General features: G+C 40.0%; 1 protein-coding gene across 3 annotated transcripts in view; it reads right to left on the reverse strand.

The window, feature by feature from the left end:
- The window catches only part of ACOT7 (acyl-CoA thioesterase 7), a 2,743,423-nt gene that overhangs the window by 876,274 nt on the left and 1,845,145 nt on the right, over window positions 1-22,004 (reverse strand). For all 3 annotated transcript variants that reach the window (XM_044063020.1, XM_044063019.1, XM_044063021.1), the window contains one exon: window positions 9,333-9,449. In XM_044063020.1, coding sequence (XP_043918955.1) covers window positions 9,333-9,449 — 117 coding nt within the window. The remainder of the gene's footprint in view (window positions 1-9,332; window positions 9,450-22,004) is intronic.

The following is a 22,004-nucleotide window of genomic DNA, read 5'->3' on the forward strand; positions in this document are numbered from 1 at the left end:
CATCTGTCAGAGACATTTTCTGACAGCACGAGTCACACTTTTTAAATCCAGATACTTTAGCCTCTTTAGACATATCAACCAGCAGAAAAGAATCACAGATAGAAACAAATTTCTACTCTAGTCAAAGTACAATAGACTATGTAAAAAGAATATATCAAACAAACTGCTCCTTTTTTTTTTTTTTTTTTTTTTTTTTTTTTTAAAGATAGCAAAAAACAGCGGAAAGGAGAGCCTCTAAATTAAACGGCTTCCTTGGGGAGAGGTGGGGGAGGGGAGAACTCTCTAACTTAAACAAGTTCTACTAAGAAGGACTAAAAGGTACTCAACAACAAACACTAGTAAATAAAAATAAGAAAAGGATATATTTCTACACAAAAAATTGAAAATTTGAAAATACAAGCCTGAGCCAGAAAACGACACACCTCGCAGCTGAAGCGGCAAACGAGATCTAGGTAGCTATCGCTAGGTATCATGGGATAAGGGGTAGCCTCGTGCCCATAAACAGCTCTCAAGCTATTGAAGATGGCCGAGTCGCAGCCGAATGAAGGCGAGATAGACAACTTAACATTAAATAAGATACACACAGATGGCAGAGAAGCAGCTGTTGGCAGCACAGATATAAAGTACAGGGAGTGCGCTATGATATCACCCATACACAAAAGGGAGAGAAGAAACAGGCAAAGTGCAGAAAGAAGAGTGTGTGTGTGTGTGTGTGTGTGTGTGTGTGTGTGTGTGTGTGTGTGTGTGTGTGTGTGTGTGTGTGTGTGTGTGTGTGTGTGTGTGGGATAAGACAAGCTACATAGAGAAAAAGACTGAATATGAGGGACAGTAGTTAACGTAAAGGCTGGAGGTGATGGTAGAAGATCCCTCTTTTGGCTACAGGATACAGACCACAGGAAAGATGGATGATGCAAACTCAGTAGCAATATTAGGAGATGAACAAAAAGTACCACTATGGTCCTCAGAGGTACAAGTCAAGCAAATAATGCCACTTTTCAAAGCAAGAAGGAAAAATGGTAGGCATAACGCTGGAAGCCAGCCTTCAAAATAAAATGAGGACTGCTACAAGTAAAAAGACTGTTCTTGACTTGGGCTTCAACAATGAAGCAGGTAAATACTGAGAATGAAAAAATTAGCAAGTTGTATGATCATGATAGAATATGTCTCACAATAACTGGTACAGAGAAAACTCAGTGAAAAGCACTATGAATGAACTAAACAAAAGCGGAAGAAAGTGCAGCAGTATGAGACACTCACCATAAATGAAAGCTGCATGCTTACTCTAATAACAGATCTGGATTACTAGTTCCATTCCCATCAATTACAGGACTAAGACTATCAGAAATTAATCACCCTAGCTGTGAGAACTTTTCCAGCTATTCATTCTTCAGATCTCATAATAACATGCAGGGTGGAAGCTCCACTATAGAATCAACTAAACATGGGTTAAGCTGATTTATTTATTTACTTATTTGTCTTTGTTTACTGGGAAAGTCCATTTTCAGCAGAGGTTAAGGGAGAAGTTCCAGCAGATACATTTAAGATACTCAGGAGAAAACATTTTTTTACAAAGGTATGGTACATAGTTCTTAAGACATCTAGATACAAACAGGTAATTGTTCTGCAGTGACACTATACAAAGACACTACAGGTATTTCATCTGTGGTGACATTATACATGATATTAAATTCCAAGTTTAAATCATTTAGTATGCAGTTTATGTGCAATGTATGTGACAAGCACACATTCGATCTAAAGCTCATGTAATATAAACCCATTTGATCGAAAACTCATGTCATCTAAAGTTCATTTCATCTAAACTCATTGCATCAAAAAGTGTAGAAGTCTACAAAAGTATCTGACAGTGTCAATTTTATCATAGGAATTATTAAGGAAGTGAGTCTAGCAGAGTGTGTGTGGACTGCAATGGTCAGTTTAATGTTGTATCCCCAAATTTGTAGATGACTGTGTTTCCGCGCCAGCACTGATTCACTGTGTGATGTTTTTATTTTTCTCTGAGGTTGTGCAACCATGGAGTCAGTATATATAAGTGGGGGTGGGGTGGGGTGGGGTGGGGTGGAGCTCGCTCCCTCCAAAAAAAAAATTTATGGTATGCTTGTTATGAAATCAGATTTCAATGTAATGAGTTTAGATTAAATTAAATTTAGATTAAATAAGTTTTTGATCAAATGGGTTTAGATGAAATGAGCTTTAGACCAAATCATATATACCCCTTAGAAAATATAGGTAAGGAGGGTTACAGTATAGATGCTAAGAATAATTAAAACTGAGGTAAGGTGTGTGAAGCATTAGTCAGTAGGTAGATAACAGTTAAAGTTAGAAATGGGAGACAGGCACTGTATAACAGATGAGTCCAGGAAAGTGGGGGATAAGAATATTAGGGTACTTACTGACACAGAACCTGGTCATAAGAGAGAGGTGGAGAGCATCTGAAGGAAATGGATAAATTAGGAATGTTAGAAAGAAACAGAATTTAAAGTGGGGATTAAGGTAGGAAAGAAATTAAAGTGGAGTGGTAGAAAGATTTGCTGTGTAGAAGAGGATACAATTATTAAGGCTAGGTGGTATTAGCTGACAAAGGAAAGTGGAGTTACACAGGCAAGAAACATGTGCATGACCACATGTAGCTTAGATGTTGTTCTTAAAGGGATTGAAGGTGCAAAGTTTCAAGGTCTGCTTTAGGTTTGCTGAGACAGTGTTCCAGAGTTTAGATATTTAATGGGAGAACTGAGAGTCCCCATGCCAGTTTATTACGCTTTAATGTCATTACTAAGAACTTTTTGGTTGAACGAAGGTCTCTACCAGGACAGTAGTGTTCCAGGATATATTTCATTATTCAACTTTTTTCAAGTGCATGTACAAGATTGTGTGCAGTAATAAGGTGTAAGCATGTTAAATAGTTGGCTATCTCAAGCCAGTTTAGTTGTTTCAGGGTACTGCAATGATAAGCCCTATATGTAACGCTGACAGCAAGTTTGGCTACTTTACTGTAACAGGTGGAGAGTTTAGCTATAAGTGAAGTATTTATGTTTGTAAAAATAGGTGAGGCATATAAGTAGGGTAGGGATGGAAGACAGTAGGTAGATGTTAGTGTTTGTCTTGTATCATCCATTAGATTGTGTTTGGTTCTATAAAGGGAGATGCATTTCAGGTGTTTTTTAATGGATTGTGGTATGTGCTGGTCAAATTTGAGGTTATTGTCAATTATGACACCCAGAAGTTTGTTTTTTTGGGGGGTGGGGGAGTTTACAATTTCAGTGTTGCTGGATGAGGTTACTTTGAAATATTGTTTAATTTGGGTATTGTTTAGGAGTGAAGAACATGTATTTTTTTAGGATTTAAAAGCAGATTTATATCTTTTACAAAGGTATTAATAGCAGTTAAAGAATTTTGAGGGATGCCCTGAAGTGGTGGTAGGATGGCAGCATACTGAACTACTTTAGCGAGGTTGGTAGCAGTATGCCATTTGTTTATATCAATGTTAAATAAGACTGGACCAATTACTGATCCTTGTGGGATGCTGAGAGTGACTGGTAGAAAGAATGAAAGCTTTTGTTTCCATTTGACTGCTTGCTGCCTGTCAGTCAGATAGCTATGGAACATGAGAGAGAAGGCAGCTGAGTAAGGCATAGGGAAGAACGTTCAGTAAGATGTTGTTGATGGGATACTGTGTCAAATGTTTTTGTTAAATCTAAGAGTAGTGTAGATACCAGGTTGCCATCAAAGCTCTGTTGGTTTATGATACTGGTGAATGTGAAGAGAGAAGTAGTAGAACTATGATGACGTCTAAAACCATGCTCGGTTTTGGACAGAAGTTTGTTAGAGTTAATGTACTGCACAAGTTGTGAGTGGAAGAATTTTACTAGGATTTTAGATGGAAGAGATAGGATGGCAATAGGTCTATAACTGGAAAAGCTTGTCGATGTGCCACTTTAGTGGAGTGGTATTATATAAGATGTTTTTTCCAGACTGATGGGACATACCTCTCAAGACATATATTGATTAGTATGGATATAGGGAAAGCATCACATCAGCTGCTATTTTAAGTAATCTGTTGGAAGTTGGTCAGCAGCTAAAGAGAAGAAACTGGGAGGAAGGAGAATGAATGTGAATGGTTAGTACAGGATGGTGGGGAGGTGCATTTTTGTTATTGTAATAAGAAATAGCACTGTCTGTATAAAGTAGGAGATGAACTGAGATGGCATTTAGTCAGCAGTGTTAGGATTTGAAGGACAGGGTGTGGTGTGTATTGGCCAGTATGTATTAGTTTGTTTAGTGATGACTTTTGGTGTTAGTACCAAGGGATGGGATAATAGGTTTGTTTATTAATTTCATTGCAGTCCAAGGGGTGTACACCAAACTTAAAGGCCAGCAGTGGCAAAAAGAACCTGAGAGAAAGCTGACAGACAACCTCTCCTCCTATCACCCAACAACACAACCAGTGAGAGATCCACTTATCTAGCCAAACTGGAGGTAAAGCTCTCTCCAACCAAGACTGAACTTGACAGTCAAGAGGAGAAGGTAAATACTTGCACCACAACACACTTATCACATAGTCCCACTAAACCTATACCACCAAAATCCACACATAGAAACACAAAAACATTTGCGGAGGCTCTCAATAATAATCTGCTCAAGCAACAGAGACCTCCAAAGCAGAAATGCAAGCAACCTCCACCCCCCAACACAAACCAAATGACACAGCCCACAGACTCAGTGTGCCACTCAATCACAGCCCATAAGGCAAAACAACGTACCCAACAGACTAGTCATAGGTGACTCTATAGTCAGGCACACTAATGTCCCACTCATCGGGCTAAACAAGGAGAAGGTTACTGTCAGCTGCCTGTCGGGTGCCAGGATCTGCCACATAATCCAAACACTCAAGTCAATCCACAACAAGTACAAATATGACTTTGCATTGTCCATGTTGGTGTGAATGACCTGAGACGTACCTCCCTGGACTACATAAAAAGAGACATGGAAGAGCTCTCCAATCTTGTTGCCCAGGCAGGTATTATCCTAGCCCTGTTAGCATCCTGCCATAGCCTAGAATTATACCACAGTACAAGGACAAAATGATTGACTTCAACAATTGGCTAAACTTCTGGTGTCATTCTAAGGGGATCCAGTATCTGTCTGCCTGGGACAATATGGTTGACAGACTACAATGCTTTGCCAGATATGGCCTGCACCTGTCACTCCTGGGATTCCGGATACTGGCTAAGGCTCTTGCTGCCCCCTATAGTGCCTTTTTCAGGCAAGGTTCAAATGACAAATTCACCACTGTAACAGGAACAGGCAAGCAAAAACTGAGGGTAATGCTACTCAATGCTAGAAGTCTAAATCTCAAAATGCACTCCCTTGAGGCACTCCTTAAAATGGAGAACATCGATATCTGTGCAGTGACTGAGACCTGGTTCAAGGCTCCAGAGAGCACCCCTGCATAACCAAGTTATAACTCATACCACACTTTTCGGCCACCTAACCTGGACTGGAACACCAAAAGCAGAGGTGTGTCCATATTCATTAAGGATATCCACACCGCCAGGCTAGTTGCTCAGCATAATGCATCCAAGGTTATCCAAGTGCAACTAACTCTGGGCAAAACTGCAATCCAAATTGTAGTTTGCTACAGACCCCCCACCATGCCCCAGGATTCCCACTCCTCTTTTCGTGATATACTGGAAATTATTAGGGTTCAACCAAACACCCTAATAATGAGTGATTTCAACTACCCCACCATTAACTGGGAAAACTACTCATGTACCAACTCCTTCGCTCAACGCTTTCTGGAATTCACAAATTCCAATGCCCTGGATCAACTTATCCACACCCCCAACAGGGGGAACAATATCCTAGACCTAGTCATTAGCAATATGAGTGAACGGTGTGAAGTCAACTCCTCGTTGGTCAGATCCGACCATAAGCTAATCACCCTAGATATCCACATCCCGCCCCATTAAGGAAATCATGGTAAAAAATTTCTCCAAAGCCAACTTCATGCTTCTTAAGACAGAAGTGGCGAACGTCTTGACACCCATGCAGATGGGCAATACAGTTACGAATGCTGAATCCTCACAAATGCACTCTATAAGCACTTACACGAGTGCATAGATCGTGCTATCCCAAACAGAACCAAGACGCTATCCTCCAAAAAAAGGAAGCCAATCTGGTAGTCCCCTGCCATAAACAAACTCTACAACAGAAGGAAGAAACTGTTGCAAAAGAGAGTAAAATCCCATGAGTGGAGGAGTTCCCTGGTCAGCCGCAGTAAGAAGCTGAGATCCCTTATAAGATCCTCCAAAGCTAGCTACGAAAACAAAATTGCCACTGATTCTAGGGACAACCACAAAGCATTCTAAAGCTATGTCAAGAATCTCAATGGCAACACCCAGATCTGCTCTGAGTTACAGCACAACAGCATGAAAAATACAGAACCAACTGATATTGCCAACATCCTGGCAGATAGGTTCAGTGCTAACGTTACCCCCCTCTCACCCCCTAAAGGGCCCAAAACTATACAGGAAGAATGCAGAGTCCATGTAATCACAACTACGCAGGTAAAAGCTGCACTTTCTAAAGCTAAAAACACAGCATCCATGGGACCTGACAACATCCCAGGCTGCGTTTTACAAGAACTTCAGAACGAACTGGCTCCCCACCTAAGCACCATGTTCAATCAGTCTCACATCAGGCTTTGTTCCCACTGAATGGCGCACAGCAACAGTTATCCCACTCCACAAAGGGGGAGCCACCACTGATCCTGCGAACTATCACCCTATTAGCCTGAAGAGCCTGGTCTGTAAGGCCATGGAACGTATCATCATGGAACTCATAAACAAAGACATTGGTAACCTCCAAACTCAGGATTCCACCCAGTTCATGTTTGTGAAAGGCAGACCATGCCTCCTGAACCTGATCAACTTCTTTGAGGCAGTCACCAAAGCTGTAGACAAGGGTAAGGTGGTTCACACAGACTATCCTGACCTTGCCAAGGCTTTCAACACCATCCCCCATTCTGGAATTATAGCTAAACTCACTAAAGTATAAATCCCCATGTCACAAGATGGGTTGCCGACTGGCTCACTGACAGAACCCACACTGTAAAAGTTGCAGACTCCAAATCTGACTTCAAACCAGTGACAAGTAGAATAGCACAGGGTTCAGTCCTGGGACCTCTCCTGTTTGGTATCTACTTCTCTGAAGTACAGGCTAACACAGAAGGCCTTTGGCTAACGAAGTTCGCAGATGACTGCAAACTAGTAGCCATAGTTGAGTCCCCAAATGATACGGACATCCTACAGAAGGGTCTCACTGAGACAGATGCCTGGTATCAGAGCCATGGCCTCAAGCTCAATGCCAAAAAGTGCACTGTCATCCCCTTTGGTAAAAACTCTGTACCCATGAACTACCACTTAGACGGCAGTCTACTTAACCCCAAATGTGTGATAAGAGACCCAGATAGACAGTAGTCTTTCCTTTGATAATCACATCACCACAATAGCCACAAAATCCTTCTACGTGGCACACCATCACAAAAGGGTTCTCATCTAGGAAAAAAGAGGTCATTGTTCCCCTCTACTTGACACTCATTAGATCCATTATAGAGTACAATGTGCCCCTTTTGGAATGTACCTCACATGACATCTGCAGCAGCTGGAAAGGCCACAAAAGTACCTCACAAAGAGTATTACTGGCCTCAAACAGATGCCCTACACTGACCGTCTCAAAAAACTGCAGTTTTACTCCGTAGCATATCACCTACTCCGAGGTGATCTCTGCCTAACATATAAATCTATGTTAAACCCAGAGCTTTTGGACATGCTACAACTAAAGAAATCCCAATCCCTCTGTGCTACAAGCTCTAGGGACCTAAACGTTGTCACCACAATAAACAGGACATGCTGGAGGGATAGATTCCTGTCCCAGAGACTTCCCATACTCTGGAACAAGCTACCCATCTATGTCAAGCAAAGCTCCTCATTAGCACTCTTCAAGAAAAATCTTGATAAGTGGATGGGAAATAGGAAATACACCCTGGGGATCACTTCTGTGGCTCTGCTCGACAGGGGCACAGGAAAATAACTTTCTTGGGTGGCATAAGTCAGGGAACCTTGTTGGCTAGGCTTACTTAGGCCCTTGGGCCGATATAGCCTACCTTCCTACGAACCTATGATGATCAAAATTCCAAAGAGTGAAGATGTGATAGGTAGAAACCAGTGGAAGTGGTCAAAACAGAAAACGCTCTCCCAGAAATAGTTATAAAAATAACACACCTTAGCAGAAACATAGATTTAATAGCATGTCATCAATCTGCAAAGGGGGCAAGCACTAAAACTATGCACACAAGGAGATATTCCTCTGTCCCTCTAAACTAAAATAACCACCTCCAAGGCTGCTGTATTTAAAGGAAAAGGGCAATATTCCTCTCGCTGTGATATGAATCAGGATTTTTCTGAATTTTACTTTATCTGACTGTAATATACAATTTTATTCATGCATAACTTATACTCAAGACCTCTCTGATCCCCAAAACACAAACTTTCTCCACCCTCATGCCAAATGCTTGCCTTCTACAGCACATCTTCCCTTGTTTTCTCAACTAGGTTGAGATACTCATAAAAGGGACACTGAATCTGGTGGTATTCTCACATAGTTACAACCTCCTCATACTGCTAATGTAAAAAACATACTTTTCTCCTCTGTGCTGGCCATGACTGCAGGTGATTGCTGCATCATCATAATTAAGTGGAATTCTGTGAGTATTTATTTATTATTATTTGTTTAACGGGATAGTCCACTGGGCTGTTGAGAGCCCATTTTCAGTGGAGGCCTGGGAAGAAAAGCTCTAAAGAAGATAACACATTTAACAATATGAACAATTTACACAATTTCCAGAAAAATACTCATGGGTACATATTAGCAATTCATAGGTTCATAGGTTGGTACAAGCCTAGCCATAACAATTCCCTTGTTATTTCTTCCCACAGTATTTACTTCCCTGGACCTCTGTCTAGCAGACAATGAAATTGTTTAGAGAGTGCAATAAATGCAATCTTAAAATAATAGCACAGACAATAAAAGTAAAACAGGTGCATTATGTAAAACATTCTGTGCAGTTATGTTATCACCGACAACGTGTTGATAGTGCCATATGAAATAAGAATATATAAAAGAGTAGTACCAAGAATGCTTGAAAAACTGACATCATGATTTCAGACAAACCTATTTAAAAAAAAAAAAAAGTGGAAGTTAAACAATAAAAATCAAGCAATGCCCACAGCAGTATAATGAAGAATAAACTCTACCTTTCTGAATCTTGCGATGGAAGTTGATAGCATCCACAGAAGCTGTAACTACGTTAGTCTTGCAGTGTCGAGCAGCTACAATTCCAGCAACCTCATCCATTAGCTTCATGGTTACACCTGGGATAAAGAATGAGAGTCACAGTAGTCAGAATTGGAATTATTTAACAGTGGTTCATGATACTGCATTATTACAGCAGGCAACAACTTCTTCATGTTTGTAAAAGATGTTAAAACTGGAGCCACATAAACAATCACTGCAAAAAATGAAAAACAACTGAGTGTTTTTATCTAAAACTGATTTTATTAAAAACATACAGGTTCAGTTGTTGAGATGCTTGCCCTGCCAGCAAGACAAATCTATATGGATTGAATTGGGCCATAAATTACTGCTTTTATTATGTCTTCAGTATATTTGCTCCCAATGTTACTGGGCAGCTCATATGACCCTCTGCAATTACTTAATGTCAATGCTTCACACACTTATAACTGTAATCTGAAGCAGATGTCAGTTCTTAAAATAGCACTAACCAAATTCAAAAGGCTGGGGATGATAACATAGAAAAAGTGAAAGTTTAAAAAGGCCTACAATCTCAAAATACTGTATATGGTTGTAACATATTTTCATACCACATTATCAACATTATCTTAGTCGTTCTAATCCCACATCTCATAAAGTAAAAAGACAAATGGTCAGCTATAAAGGTGGATGAAGTTTAGCACAAGCAGTACAAAGAGGTATGATAAGGCTAGTAATAAAAGACTTCACTATGAATGAGATAGCTAGGGCAACCATGGAGAAGATACTCAGTGGCAGAATCGAAAATAAGATGGCAACCATGGAGAAGATAGTGACTGAGGGAATCAGATGTAGGGTACATTGACTTTTTTTGGTTCATAAAAACAGAACAATATGCATTATATAGATCTGTTACAGGTAAGAGGGGATGAAGTAAAAGAACACTCCGGTACAGGTGGACATACTTAATGACTGTTGAAGCACAGGCAGACGTGCGTAATGACTGTTCTGCCACACGCTTTATGGAATGGGAGTACCAGGAATAGAAATGGAGTTGTCAGACTGAAAGCACTGAGTGAAAGGGAACCTTTTCTTGGGATAATTCAATGGAAAGATTACAATGTTTAAGGCAAGCTGAGCAAGACATCTGGTATAAACTGAAAAAAAAATGTTGTGAGGGACACTGGCTCCTACCAGAATGGTAGTTAAACTGTACCTGAAGACACAGTGGGTATTCAAAGAGAGGAAAAAGTCTAATATTGTGCTTCTTTTACAAGAATGATTTGTGGGTATAATTAGCTTCCATTCACAAAAGGAGATCTTGTCAAATATAGCTGATGTAGTACAATGAATTCCTCAGTACAAGAAAGGGATTATGATCACTCAGTACATGCGGCCTGCTTGGATTTTTGCAAGCCATTCTATTCCATGCTGTGGAGAAAGCTGTTCGGCAAACTGAAAAAAATATGAACAAAAAACAAATTGATATTTTTTGTTTAAGAATGACATGCATTTTGGACATGGGGATCAAGAAAAAGGAAGTGGGACTGACAAAAAAGCCACTAATGAACTATTATAGGGTTACCACCTGTCCCTCTGAGTGGGACAGTCCCACTTTGGGCCATTTTGTCCTACGAAAAAATCTAAAAAATGGCAAATGTCCTGAGATTTTAAAACAAAAAATATTTACTAAGTTTTCTTTAATAGTTGCAAAAAACAGTTATTTTGTATCTGAAACACATAAATATTATATGAAATAACATAAGCAGCTCAAATGCTGCAAGAATAAGCTTTTATTTGGGGAAAAACAGTGAAGTTCACTCCTTTGCACTGGCAATGGGTATGTCTGTCCTAGAAAATTGTACGTTTCTACAAAAATGTCCCACTTTGGACATTTGAAAAGGTGGCAACCTTAACTATATACTTCAAAATATGGTGGTGTGGTCAGCACTTTGAGACTTTCTTAAAATCCATCACAAGTCAGATGCTGAAAAAGGCTGGGCTATTTGCTCATAAAAGCTGGGGGGGTGGGGTTGTAGACATGGAAAACAGACTACTTAGCATGTAAAGTAATTTTGATAGACTAGATGCACAACAGTAGTGGCATCCAGATGATTACCAAGAAATTCAGTTACTAACTAGTTAAGTACACTGACTGGATGCCAGCAAAGAAGAAATTTGGAGAACCTGAAAACAAAAATCAGTCAGAAAGGGTGAAGAAAAACTGGTGTCTGGGAAGGATTCTGCAGCAGTTCACAAAAAAATTACTTAAAGCTTCAGCTTTGCTTAAAGAGATGGCTTCCAGTAATTTACAGGAAAATATAAATCAAATATATGCAGCAGTGATTAAAATAAATCATATATCACACACACATATATAATATATATATATATATATATATATATATATATATATATATATATATATATATATATATATATAAACACTGAAGGAATATATCAACTCAAATATGTGACACATGCTCAAATGGAGATGAAAAGAAACAAATGCTGGAAAAATTAACTTGCTAAACAATGTGTTCTTGTAAGACAAAAGTTGGAAATATTTACTCAAAAAACTGTCTTGTAAAATATGCACAAACAATAGCTTTTTATCATAATGGCTACTCTATCCACATTATCTTAGAATGTAAATCGCCTTATAGCTATAGATAAAAGTGAAACAATAGTTATATTATGAAACAGACTGCAAATAGCAAAGAAATACACATGGAAAGAAATCAGCATGTGAATTTCACAAAGAAAGGATTTCAGAATGAATAATCAGCAAGTATCAGGGACAAAGGAAAAAGGGAGTAATAATACTGATTGCTAGAGAGGCTTCAATACTGATAGAACAGGAAAAAAGACAATAATGGTATATTTGTTTTAGTAAGGGACTATAGGCAAGAGAAGAGGATTATCCTGGCATATATTTATATTTCACTTAAAACTGGTATTACGGAGTCTAAGAAAATTTTGTGAGAAATATAAAGCTTTCAGCAGGGAATATTATTTATAGGTTGTGACTGTAACTTGCTTTGGAATATTGAGAATGTATCAGGGGACCTAGAAGAGAAAATATAACAAAAGAGGGTAGATTTCTGAAGAAATATATGAAAATGTTTGGCATAGAAGATGGAAATTCAGTAACATTAACAAGTCCTTTGAGATCTGTATTCCTAGAAATGTCATGCTCTTGACCCTCTCCAATGACATTCCTTTTATCTCTAGAGGTTTATATGCTTTCTGACACCTTCTGAAGTCCACAACTGGTTCTTTGGTTTTGCTGACATTCAATGCTAGGTTGTTGCTATCGCACCATCCTATCAGTTGCTCCACCTCGTGCTCCACCTCGTTTCTGTAGGCTGTCTCTTTTCTTTTCTTGACTAGACCTATGATCATGTTGTCATCTGCAAATCTGATGATTTTATTGGACTCCTGTCTGGCCACACAGTCACAAGGCAGCAAGGTGAATAATAAAGGAGGACACATCCCTACGGTACCCCCGTGTTCAAGGTTATGCTTCCAGAACTGATGTCGCCCACACAAACCTTTTAAATTCTATGGACTGTGAACCTTGCATAAAAGGTACTATAAATAGTGAAAATACTTGGAAGGTAACATTAAAGTCTGCTAAGCTGTATTTTAATTCCATTCTTCAAAGAAATATGTGTTTATTTCATATATCTGCCTTCAGTGTGTTAAAACCTGACATCGGTGGTGTGTGTATGTTCAATTTGTCTAGAAACATCCCAAAACCACCTTGCTATGCCTCTGTTATGAAGTAAGCTGCCTGCTGGAGCTAAATTTTCCACTGGAATTTGTAAGAAAGTGGAATTTTGCTGCTGTCACCTAGTTTGGATTGTGCTGTTTGTTTTCCACCCATAACCATGGATGAATAACTGAAAGCCTTAGTAGACTCTAATATAGACACTAGTTATACCTGCAACAACAGCCAGTAGGACTGGACAATCTGACTGTCATCTCCAGAACTACATCTGACTAAAAACAATTAAGCAAAGAAAATGACACTAAATCCCATAACTTTTGAAAGGTATGCAGATGGGTACATGGTGCTGCAGCTGGAGCTCATCCCAGTTCGTTCCACATACCACACAGGATGGATAATGGTTCAACATGTGGCCAGAGTACATTATCATATAGCTTTTCATGTGTTGTTGCAACCACAATGGGCACAACTCTGTAGGGTGACTGGTGACCATGTGCAATGTCAAATCTATGACACACACAACTAACATCCACCATTGATGACACCTGCCTGCCTGTGTTTGTACCACTATACCACCAGATGAGTAAGGATACAGCAAATGCATGCATTCCCTAGATGAGCACATCCTCCACAGTAGCTTAGACTGGTGGCATTTATCTGGAAGTGGATCATTTCCTCTTACCTACTGAATGCAGTACACAGACGTCTTATCCTGAAGTGCTACTGCTACCTTCAGCACTTGTGTAAAATTAGAAGTACTCATGGATGGGCTGCCTTAGCAGGCATACTGATGATTACTGACTTTATTGAAGTTAAGCGCTTTCCTCTCTATTACAGAGACTTCCTCAGAACAATATTGCACAAAAACCCAGCCAAATATATACCCACCCCTCAATTAACCATTCAAAATTGCGCCAAAAATTTTAAAGCAATATATACACATCAAATTACAGCAGTAAAAATATTGCATATAGCAAATAACAAAACTAAATAAATGTTACCATAAAATATTATAATATGTTAAATTATTAAATAAAATCCATGTTAACTTTACTAACCTAAAATTCGATCAAGTTTTAAAACACTAGCAATGCTTATAGTTTTCATTGATACCTGGGTAACGAGGCATTTAAAAACAACTGCCATCTCAGTTCCATCATATCCAAATGCACATCTGTAATGTACCCCTGTTCATCCAGCACTAACTGCTGTAAAACCAAAAATTTAAAATCATGTGTTGGATTTTCATTGATATGTCTATACAAAGCACTAGTAACCCTACAATGTCTGATGTCGCCCAGATGTTCACCTATTCTTAATTAAAATTTTCTACAGGTTTTCTCAATGTAGAAACTAGAACATTTTCCACATTTAGCCATATACACAACATTTTTACTATTACAATTGTAGTGGCCTCTAATATTGACAATCTTCCGATTAACCCTAATTTGACCTTCAGTTTCCATTATAAATGGACAAAAAGAGCAGGAATTACATTTAAAATTTCCTACTTTTCTATTGATTCTGCTTTCATGTCTAATACTTTCCAAAATGTTCTTTATAGATTTGTCCCTCCTAAAAACATGTCTTGGGTTTTTACCAACTTTCAACCCAACATTAGCATCAAATTGAAGAATCTCCCAATTGGCATTTACCACATCAATAATACTGTTGGCCATGCCATTGTATGTCAAAATGAAGGCCGAGTTGTAAAAAACGTTATCATTACTAGATCTATTAGTACTCACAAATCTGTGGCCCAATATGGGTCTATAAAAACCTTGTTTACGTTTGTGGGTTATCTCATGAGCAAGGATATCTAAAAGACAGTCAGGATATCCCCTTTGTTTAAACATATGTGTAATAAAATCTAATTCTACCAAAAAAATCCACATCAGAACTCACCATTCTGGCAGCCCGCACCAACTGGCCTTTAACTACGGCCCTCTTTTGATGGTGCGGGTGCCAGCTCCCATAATCCAAATAGGGATTTGAGAACGTGGACTTTCGGTGAATTCTGGTGTTAAAATTCATATTACACCAATCTATCTCAAGTTCTACATCTAAGTAGACAATTTTATTCTTACTATAAACATAGGTAAATTTTAAAAAATCAACTGTTTCATTAATATATACCAGAAACTCATTTAAACTGTCTTCTGTACCTTTCCAAAAAAGAAACAAATCATCCAAGAATATTAGACATGTACCAACTATTACTCAAAGATTCCTGCTCCCAATAAGACATAATAAGGTTGGCAAAAATGGGGGCACATGCCGACCCCATTGCCACTCCTTTCACCTGTTTATAATACTGTCCCTCAAACCAAATGTAGTTATTTTTTAAAACTAATTCCATAAGTACACTCAGTTTGTTGATTTTATCTTGAGAAAAAATATTGGTTTTATTAAATTGTTGTTCTAACCAATAAATACCTAAATCATGGGGAATAGATATATACAGGAATAGATATATATGTAATTACCAGGTGGTGTGGGGGGGTGCAGGGGAGGCTTTCCCCCATGCAAAACGCTAGTTGGTTATTTCTGGCCAGTACTGTATGCTGGGTAATGTCAATTCTTTCGAATATGGTCTTGTCGACATTACCGCTTTCGTCTTTGTGCTTATCCGATGTTTTTATTTTCAGGTTTATTTTTCGAGTAGGTCATTACTTCATGGAATGCTTTTCAAGGTTTTGATAGTAAACCTCTGAATAAACGAATACAGCAAATGTGTATTGTATCCCAACAGAATGAAGCTGTGCTGAGACCAGCATTAGTAGTAGCCAGGCAGTAGCCATTCATGCGACTCCCTTCTTTTCCTCATTCTTGACAGGCTAATTCTTTATTTTTCAGTAAGTACTGCTTGATTTCTTCCTAACTTCAGAAGATCTGCCTAAGTACTTCATCCTTAAATTTTCAAGGTCTTTTGCAGGGTTCTGTACAGACTCGGACACCTTGATTGACATTTTTTCTGTAAAAGGAATATATAAGGAAACAGCTCCAGTACTTCCAGTACTTAGTAGTAATGACCATCCCTCCTGGCATGTCTAAAGGTCAGTTCCTTGTGCTTTCTCCTATTAACCTGGTGAACTTGGGCATTTTGAGGCAGTGTAGCAACTGCCTCATGTACACAGACAACCCTCTCCTCTTACCTCCAAACACTCAGACTTGTGAGAGATGCACTTTTATATCCAAATTGGAAGCCATGCATTCTCAAGCCAAGAGGAGAATAGCTGATCAAGAGGAGAAGGTCAACACCTGCACCATACCACATGCAACACACAGTCCTCCAGAACACCCACCATCACAGCTCTCACATAAAAACACAAACCACACACCCACCTTTGCAGAGGCTGTCAATAGAAATCTACCCAAACAGTAGAGACCTCCAAGCCAGAAGTGCACTTGACCACCACAACACAGCACAAACCACAAGAAACATAGCTCACCTACACAGTGTGCCCCTCAACCCAAGCCCCTAAGGCAAAACAGCTTTCCCAATACACTAATCATAGGTGACTCGATAGTGAGGCACACTGATGTCCCACTCACTAGATTGAATAAGGAGAGGGTAACAAGTCAGCTGTCTATCAGGTGCCAGAATCCGACACATAACACACGCACTGAGGTCACTCCACAACAAGTATAAGTATGACTCTGTCACTGTCCATGTGGGTGTGAATGACCTGAGATGCACCTCCCTGGACCGCATCAAAAGAGACATGGAGGAGCTCTCGGATTATGTGGCCCAGGCAGGTATGACCCTAGCCCTGAGCAGCTTCCTACAGTCACCAAGAATGATACCGCAGTACAAGCAGAAGATGATTGACTTCAACAATTGGCTAAGTTTCTGGTGTCACTCTAAGGGGATCCAGTTATTTGTCTGCTTGGGATGACATGACTGACAGACCTCAGTGCTTTGCCAGAGATGGCCTGCATCTGTTACCCCTGGGTTTCCGGATACTGGCTAAGGCTCTTGCCATCCCTATAGTGCCTTTTTTAGGCAATATTCCAAAGACCAAATTACCACCGTAACAGCTATAAATAAATGCACGCTGACTGTCATGCTGCTCAGTGCTACTAGTCTAAATCTCAAGATGCACTTGCTCGAAGCCCTCCTCAAAATGTAGAACATCGACATTTGTGGTGTAACAGAGACCTGGTTTAAAGCAGCAGAAAGCACTTCTGCGCTACTAGGGTATATAACTCATTCCTCACCTTTCGGCCCCAGAACATGGACCGAAGCTCCAAAGACGGTGGTGTCTCCATATTCATAAAGGATATGCACACCTTCAGACTAGTAGCCCAGCATAACACATCTGAGATACTTCAGGTACAACTAACATTAGGTAACATGGCGATTCAGGTCGTAGCCTGCTCTAGGTCCCCAGCCATGTCCCAGGACTCTCACTTCACATTCATAAGCACCCTGGAAACTATTAGGGTCCAATCCAACACTCTCATACTAGGTGACTTCAACTACCCCTCCGTCAACTGGGAAAACTACTTATGCACCAATACACTGACCCAATGCTTCCTAGAATTCATCAATTCCACTGCCCTGGACCAGCTCATTCTTAGCCCCACTAGAGGAAGCAACATTACAGACCTTGGGAATTATCGCCCCATTAGCCTGACGAGTCTGATATGCAAGTCTGTGGAACGCATCATCGTTGACCTAATTAACAAGAACATAGGGAATCCCCAAACTCTAGATCCCACACAGTTTGGTTTTGTGAAATATAGATCATGCCTGCTCAACCTGGTTGACGACTTTGAGTCAGACACCAGAGCTGTGGATGAGGGAAAAGTAGTTCATACAGCCTACCTCGATCTGGCCAAGGCCTTTGATATCATTCACCACTCAGGAATTATTGATAAACTCACCAAACTAGGCATCAACCCCTGTATCACTAGGTGGGTTGCAAATTGGCTCACAGATAGATCCCACAGTGTGAAAGTAGTGGACTCCAAGTCAGACTACTGACCAGTCATGAGTGAAGTCCCACAGGGATTGGTCCTGGGTCCTCTCCTGTTTGGCATCTACTTCTCAGAAGTCCAGGCCAACACGGAGGGACTCTGGCTGATCAAATTCGCAGATTACTGCAAGCTGGGAGCTATTAGTAACTCCCCAAATGATGTAGACATCCTACAGAAAGGCCTCACTGAGACCAGTAACTGGTGTTGAAACCATGGCCTTAAGCTTAATGCCAAAAAATGCATCGTCATCCCCTTCGGGAAAAACTCAGTTCCTACTAATTACCACATCGATGAGAGCCCCACTGAAAACTAAAGGCGTTATTAGAGATCTGGCGACACAGGTTGACAGCAACCTCAACTTCGACCACCACAATGCCACTGTGGTCAGAACGTCCTTCTATGTGGCACATCTCATTGCCAAGGATTTTCATCAAGGAAGAAAGAGGTCATCATCTCTTTCTGCTCTTCTCTCATTCCGCCAATCATCGAGTATAATGCCCCATTTGGCATGTACCTCTCTAGACACATGCAACAGCTGGAAAGGCCACAAAAGTACCTCACGAACAGGATCCTAGGCCTTAAAGACATGTCCTACACGGACAGACTCAAAAAACTCCAGCTATTCTCTGTCTCATATCTTCTACTAAGAGGCGATCCCTGCTTGATTTATAAAGCCATGTCTGACCCAGCTGTGTTAGAAATGCTACATCTAAAGAAATCCAAATCTGTCCACACCAACCTCATTACAACAATCAACAGAACATGCTGGAGGAACTGGTTCATAACCCAGAGACTGCCCATGCTCTGGAATAGACTTCCCATACATATCAAGCAGATCACCTCACTGGCCTTCTTCAAGAGAAATCTTGATGAGTGGATTGGAAATAGAAAGTTCACCCCGGGGATCACTGCAGTGGCTCTACTTGATTGAGGCACTGGGAACTAATGTCGGGTGGCACGATGCCAGGGCACTTCTATGGGCTAGGCTTGTAAAGGCTCCAGGGCCATTAGCCTTGTACACACCTATGAACCTAATGGACCAGAAATACGTCTTGGCTTGCTGCTGTCAGAACCATACAGTGCAAGCCATTGCAACTTTTTTTCTGCCCTCTCACCTTCTTAGCCGAAAAATTAGAAAATAAGGCACACCATTAAGAACACATTATAAATGTTCCTGTTACATGCTTAGAAAGTTGCTAGAATAACAGCCTTTGCAAAGTCTGAAACCTACATGCCTGTCATTATTTATTGACAGCAGTCCACTGCAGCTTTTCAGAAAACCAAAGTTTTACAAGTAACAAACCAAAATACCTCTCACTTTCTTTACTCAAGAATTCTGGGCAAAGCCAAAAATAAACTTGGAACAAAAAGGGACACATTTTAAATATTTTATATATTTTTAACCAGGTAAACTCACTGGACAAAGTTTCCCTTTTCAAGAGAGATCCGGGAGAACTATCTGGTTACGTGACATTTGCTCAAAGTGACACAATAGGCAAATGAAGGTTTAGAGAGTCAAATTCTGTACTTAAGACTACAGGATGTAGTTTAACATTTCAGAATCTTAATTATCAGACAATGCTAATTCATTTAAAGAGTTAACAGAATAATAGGTGTTGCATGGCCATGCACTTTCTGAAAAAGAGGTAAGAAACTCTACTTGACTGGCTTTGTTGACTGTGAAGGTTTGGCAGTGCAGATGATTAAAGCTGTAAACTATTAATGAGCTGCTTCCTGTAGTCAAGGGTACAGAGCTTGATTCTTCTTCCATTTACCTGTTTGACTAAGTTACTTAGAAATACATTGCTGCTGACAAACTGTTAAAAAGGGAACAGGTTAATAAAACATTTTTAAACAAACGATTTTCAGGGTTCACACACACAACAAAATTCAAAATTGGCTTTTTAAGAACTAATGCTGGTATCAGGTTTATAAATATGAAATGCTATTTCCTTCTTATGCTGATATCAGCTTTTTAAATCAGAAATGCTATTACCTTCTCAGGGACTAACTGGGTCTGAGGTAGTATGTCTGGTTCTCTGATTTATCCAGGCCTGTAGGGAAACACATGCCGATATGTAAGAAATGACTACAAATGAAATGAGAAAAAGACTGCTCTTGTCTGCCACTGTGTTTTAGCTGCAAAAGTCTCTCATTGGCTTGAATGCCATTCATTTGAGCCAGCTTAACTCGAACAAAACAACACAGCTGAAAGCAGACCTGATTTACAGCCAAGTGGGAATTGAAGTGGGAGATGTGGATGGTACAATTTCTTTCTTTCCAAATTTATGAGGGTCTCCCTGCCAGCCCCGCAACATAAGCAGCTGCCTACGTCACCATGGATCCAGCCCTGGATGGAAGATGAATATTTTAGATTCCGATCAGGATACAGTATAACTGACTCAATGTTTGCAGTGAGACAGACAGTGTAAAAGACATCGGAGATAAGGAAAGACTCCAACTGAAGGTTCCTAGACTTAGAGCAAGCTTATGACAAAGTCTCAACAAAGCTGATTTGTGCAGTCCTGTTGTGGTTTGAAGTCTCAGAATTATTGGTTAATAATATAGTGAAGGCTGTGTATAAGGACATAGTGACAGAAATACAGACAGTGTTTGGAGTCACAGAGGGGTCCCCATTGTGACTCGGTGTGCATCAGGGTTTATTTGTGCGACCACTGCTGTTCATAGTGGTGATGAACTACATTAGTGTACAAGTCAGGAGGAACAGACCAACAAATCTGCTCTATACAGATGATGTAGCTGTACAGGCAGACCATGGAAAAGAACTTCAGCAAATGTTAGGCTCTGGATTGCAAAACTGAAGGCGCATGGGATGAAAGTGAGTACAGACAAGACAGTGGTGAATGCAGCAAATGGGGAAAATCAGAAGAAGCTGAAAAGTGAAACAGAAGGGAAAGTAGTGCTACAGGCTAACAGCCTCAGGTTTCTGGAAGTTATGGTTGAGGAGAAGGGAAGTCTAAATAAGGGAGTCATATCTAAAAATCAGAGTTGCTGAAGCCTTCTGACAAAAAGTGTCTTGGGGTAGTGTGTGACTGAAGAATGCCGAAGATGCTGAAAAGAAAGGCATACAAACCAATGGTGCAACCACTAATTTGTACGGCTTGGAAACCAGGGCAATAAAGGCCGAGCATCTGAGGAAGCTTGAGGTGATGGAGATGAAATTCCTGAGATTGGTATTAGTATGCATACAGTGGGGCAGTTGAAGAAATGAGGACATCAGAGCAAAAATCCAAGGTAGCCCCAATCACAGAAAATTTCAATAACAGATTCTGCTGGTTCAATCACTTGTGCTGGAAAGCAGAAGACTATTTAGCAAAACAAATTTGAGAGACAAGAAGGCAAGTGGAGCTGAGGATGTCCAGCCAAGAGATAGATGGACTGTGTGAGAGACCACCTGTGACAGATGGTATGACTATTGAAGGATATGGGCTTGACTGTGAGTCAGTAACAGTGGAGATGGTTGATGTGATGCCTTGATCCAGTGTAGAAATTGGGAAAAGGGGGATGATGAAATAAAAGCTTTCAAAGTCTTTAGAGATTAATTTATCTGTACATTGAATGAGCTTCATAAACATTTTGTGGAACAGGCAACTTCAGTACATTATAAAAGTGTCATTGTAAGTAATAACGTGATTCATTGACAAGCTGAAGAGGCACTGAAACTGATGTGCATTGAGTGAATGGCGTGTATACCGGTCATATCATTTAAATGGTTGAAGAACATGCACATGTGTAAGTAATAGTATGTTATTCATCAAACATGTGATACATACATGCTATAGTGATGCATCACAATGTAGAAAGCAGTGTAAACTGTATTATGAGTTGGGCACAAATGTGGCAGTAATCATCAGTATCAACTCACAAAATAGTAGAAAATAAGAAGTTATGTACCTACCATAACGTTCCATGTTAGTTG

The sequence above is a fragment of the Protopterus annectens genome, chromosome 2.part1 (genome assembly GCF_019279795.1).
Source record: "Protopterus annectens isolate FY-2018-M chromosome 2.part1, PAN1.0, whole genome shotgun sequence".
In the NCBI taxonomy this organism is placed as follows: domain Eukaryota; kingdom Metazoa; phylum Chordata; order Ceratodontiformes; family Protopteridae; genus Protopterus; species Protopterus annectens.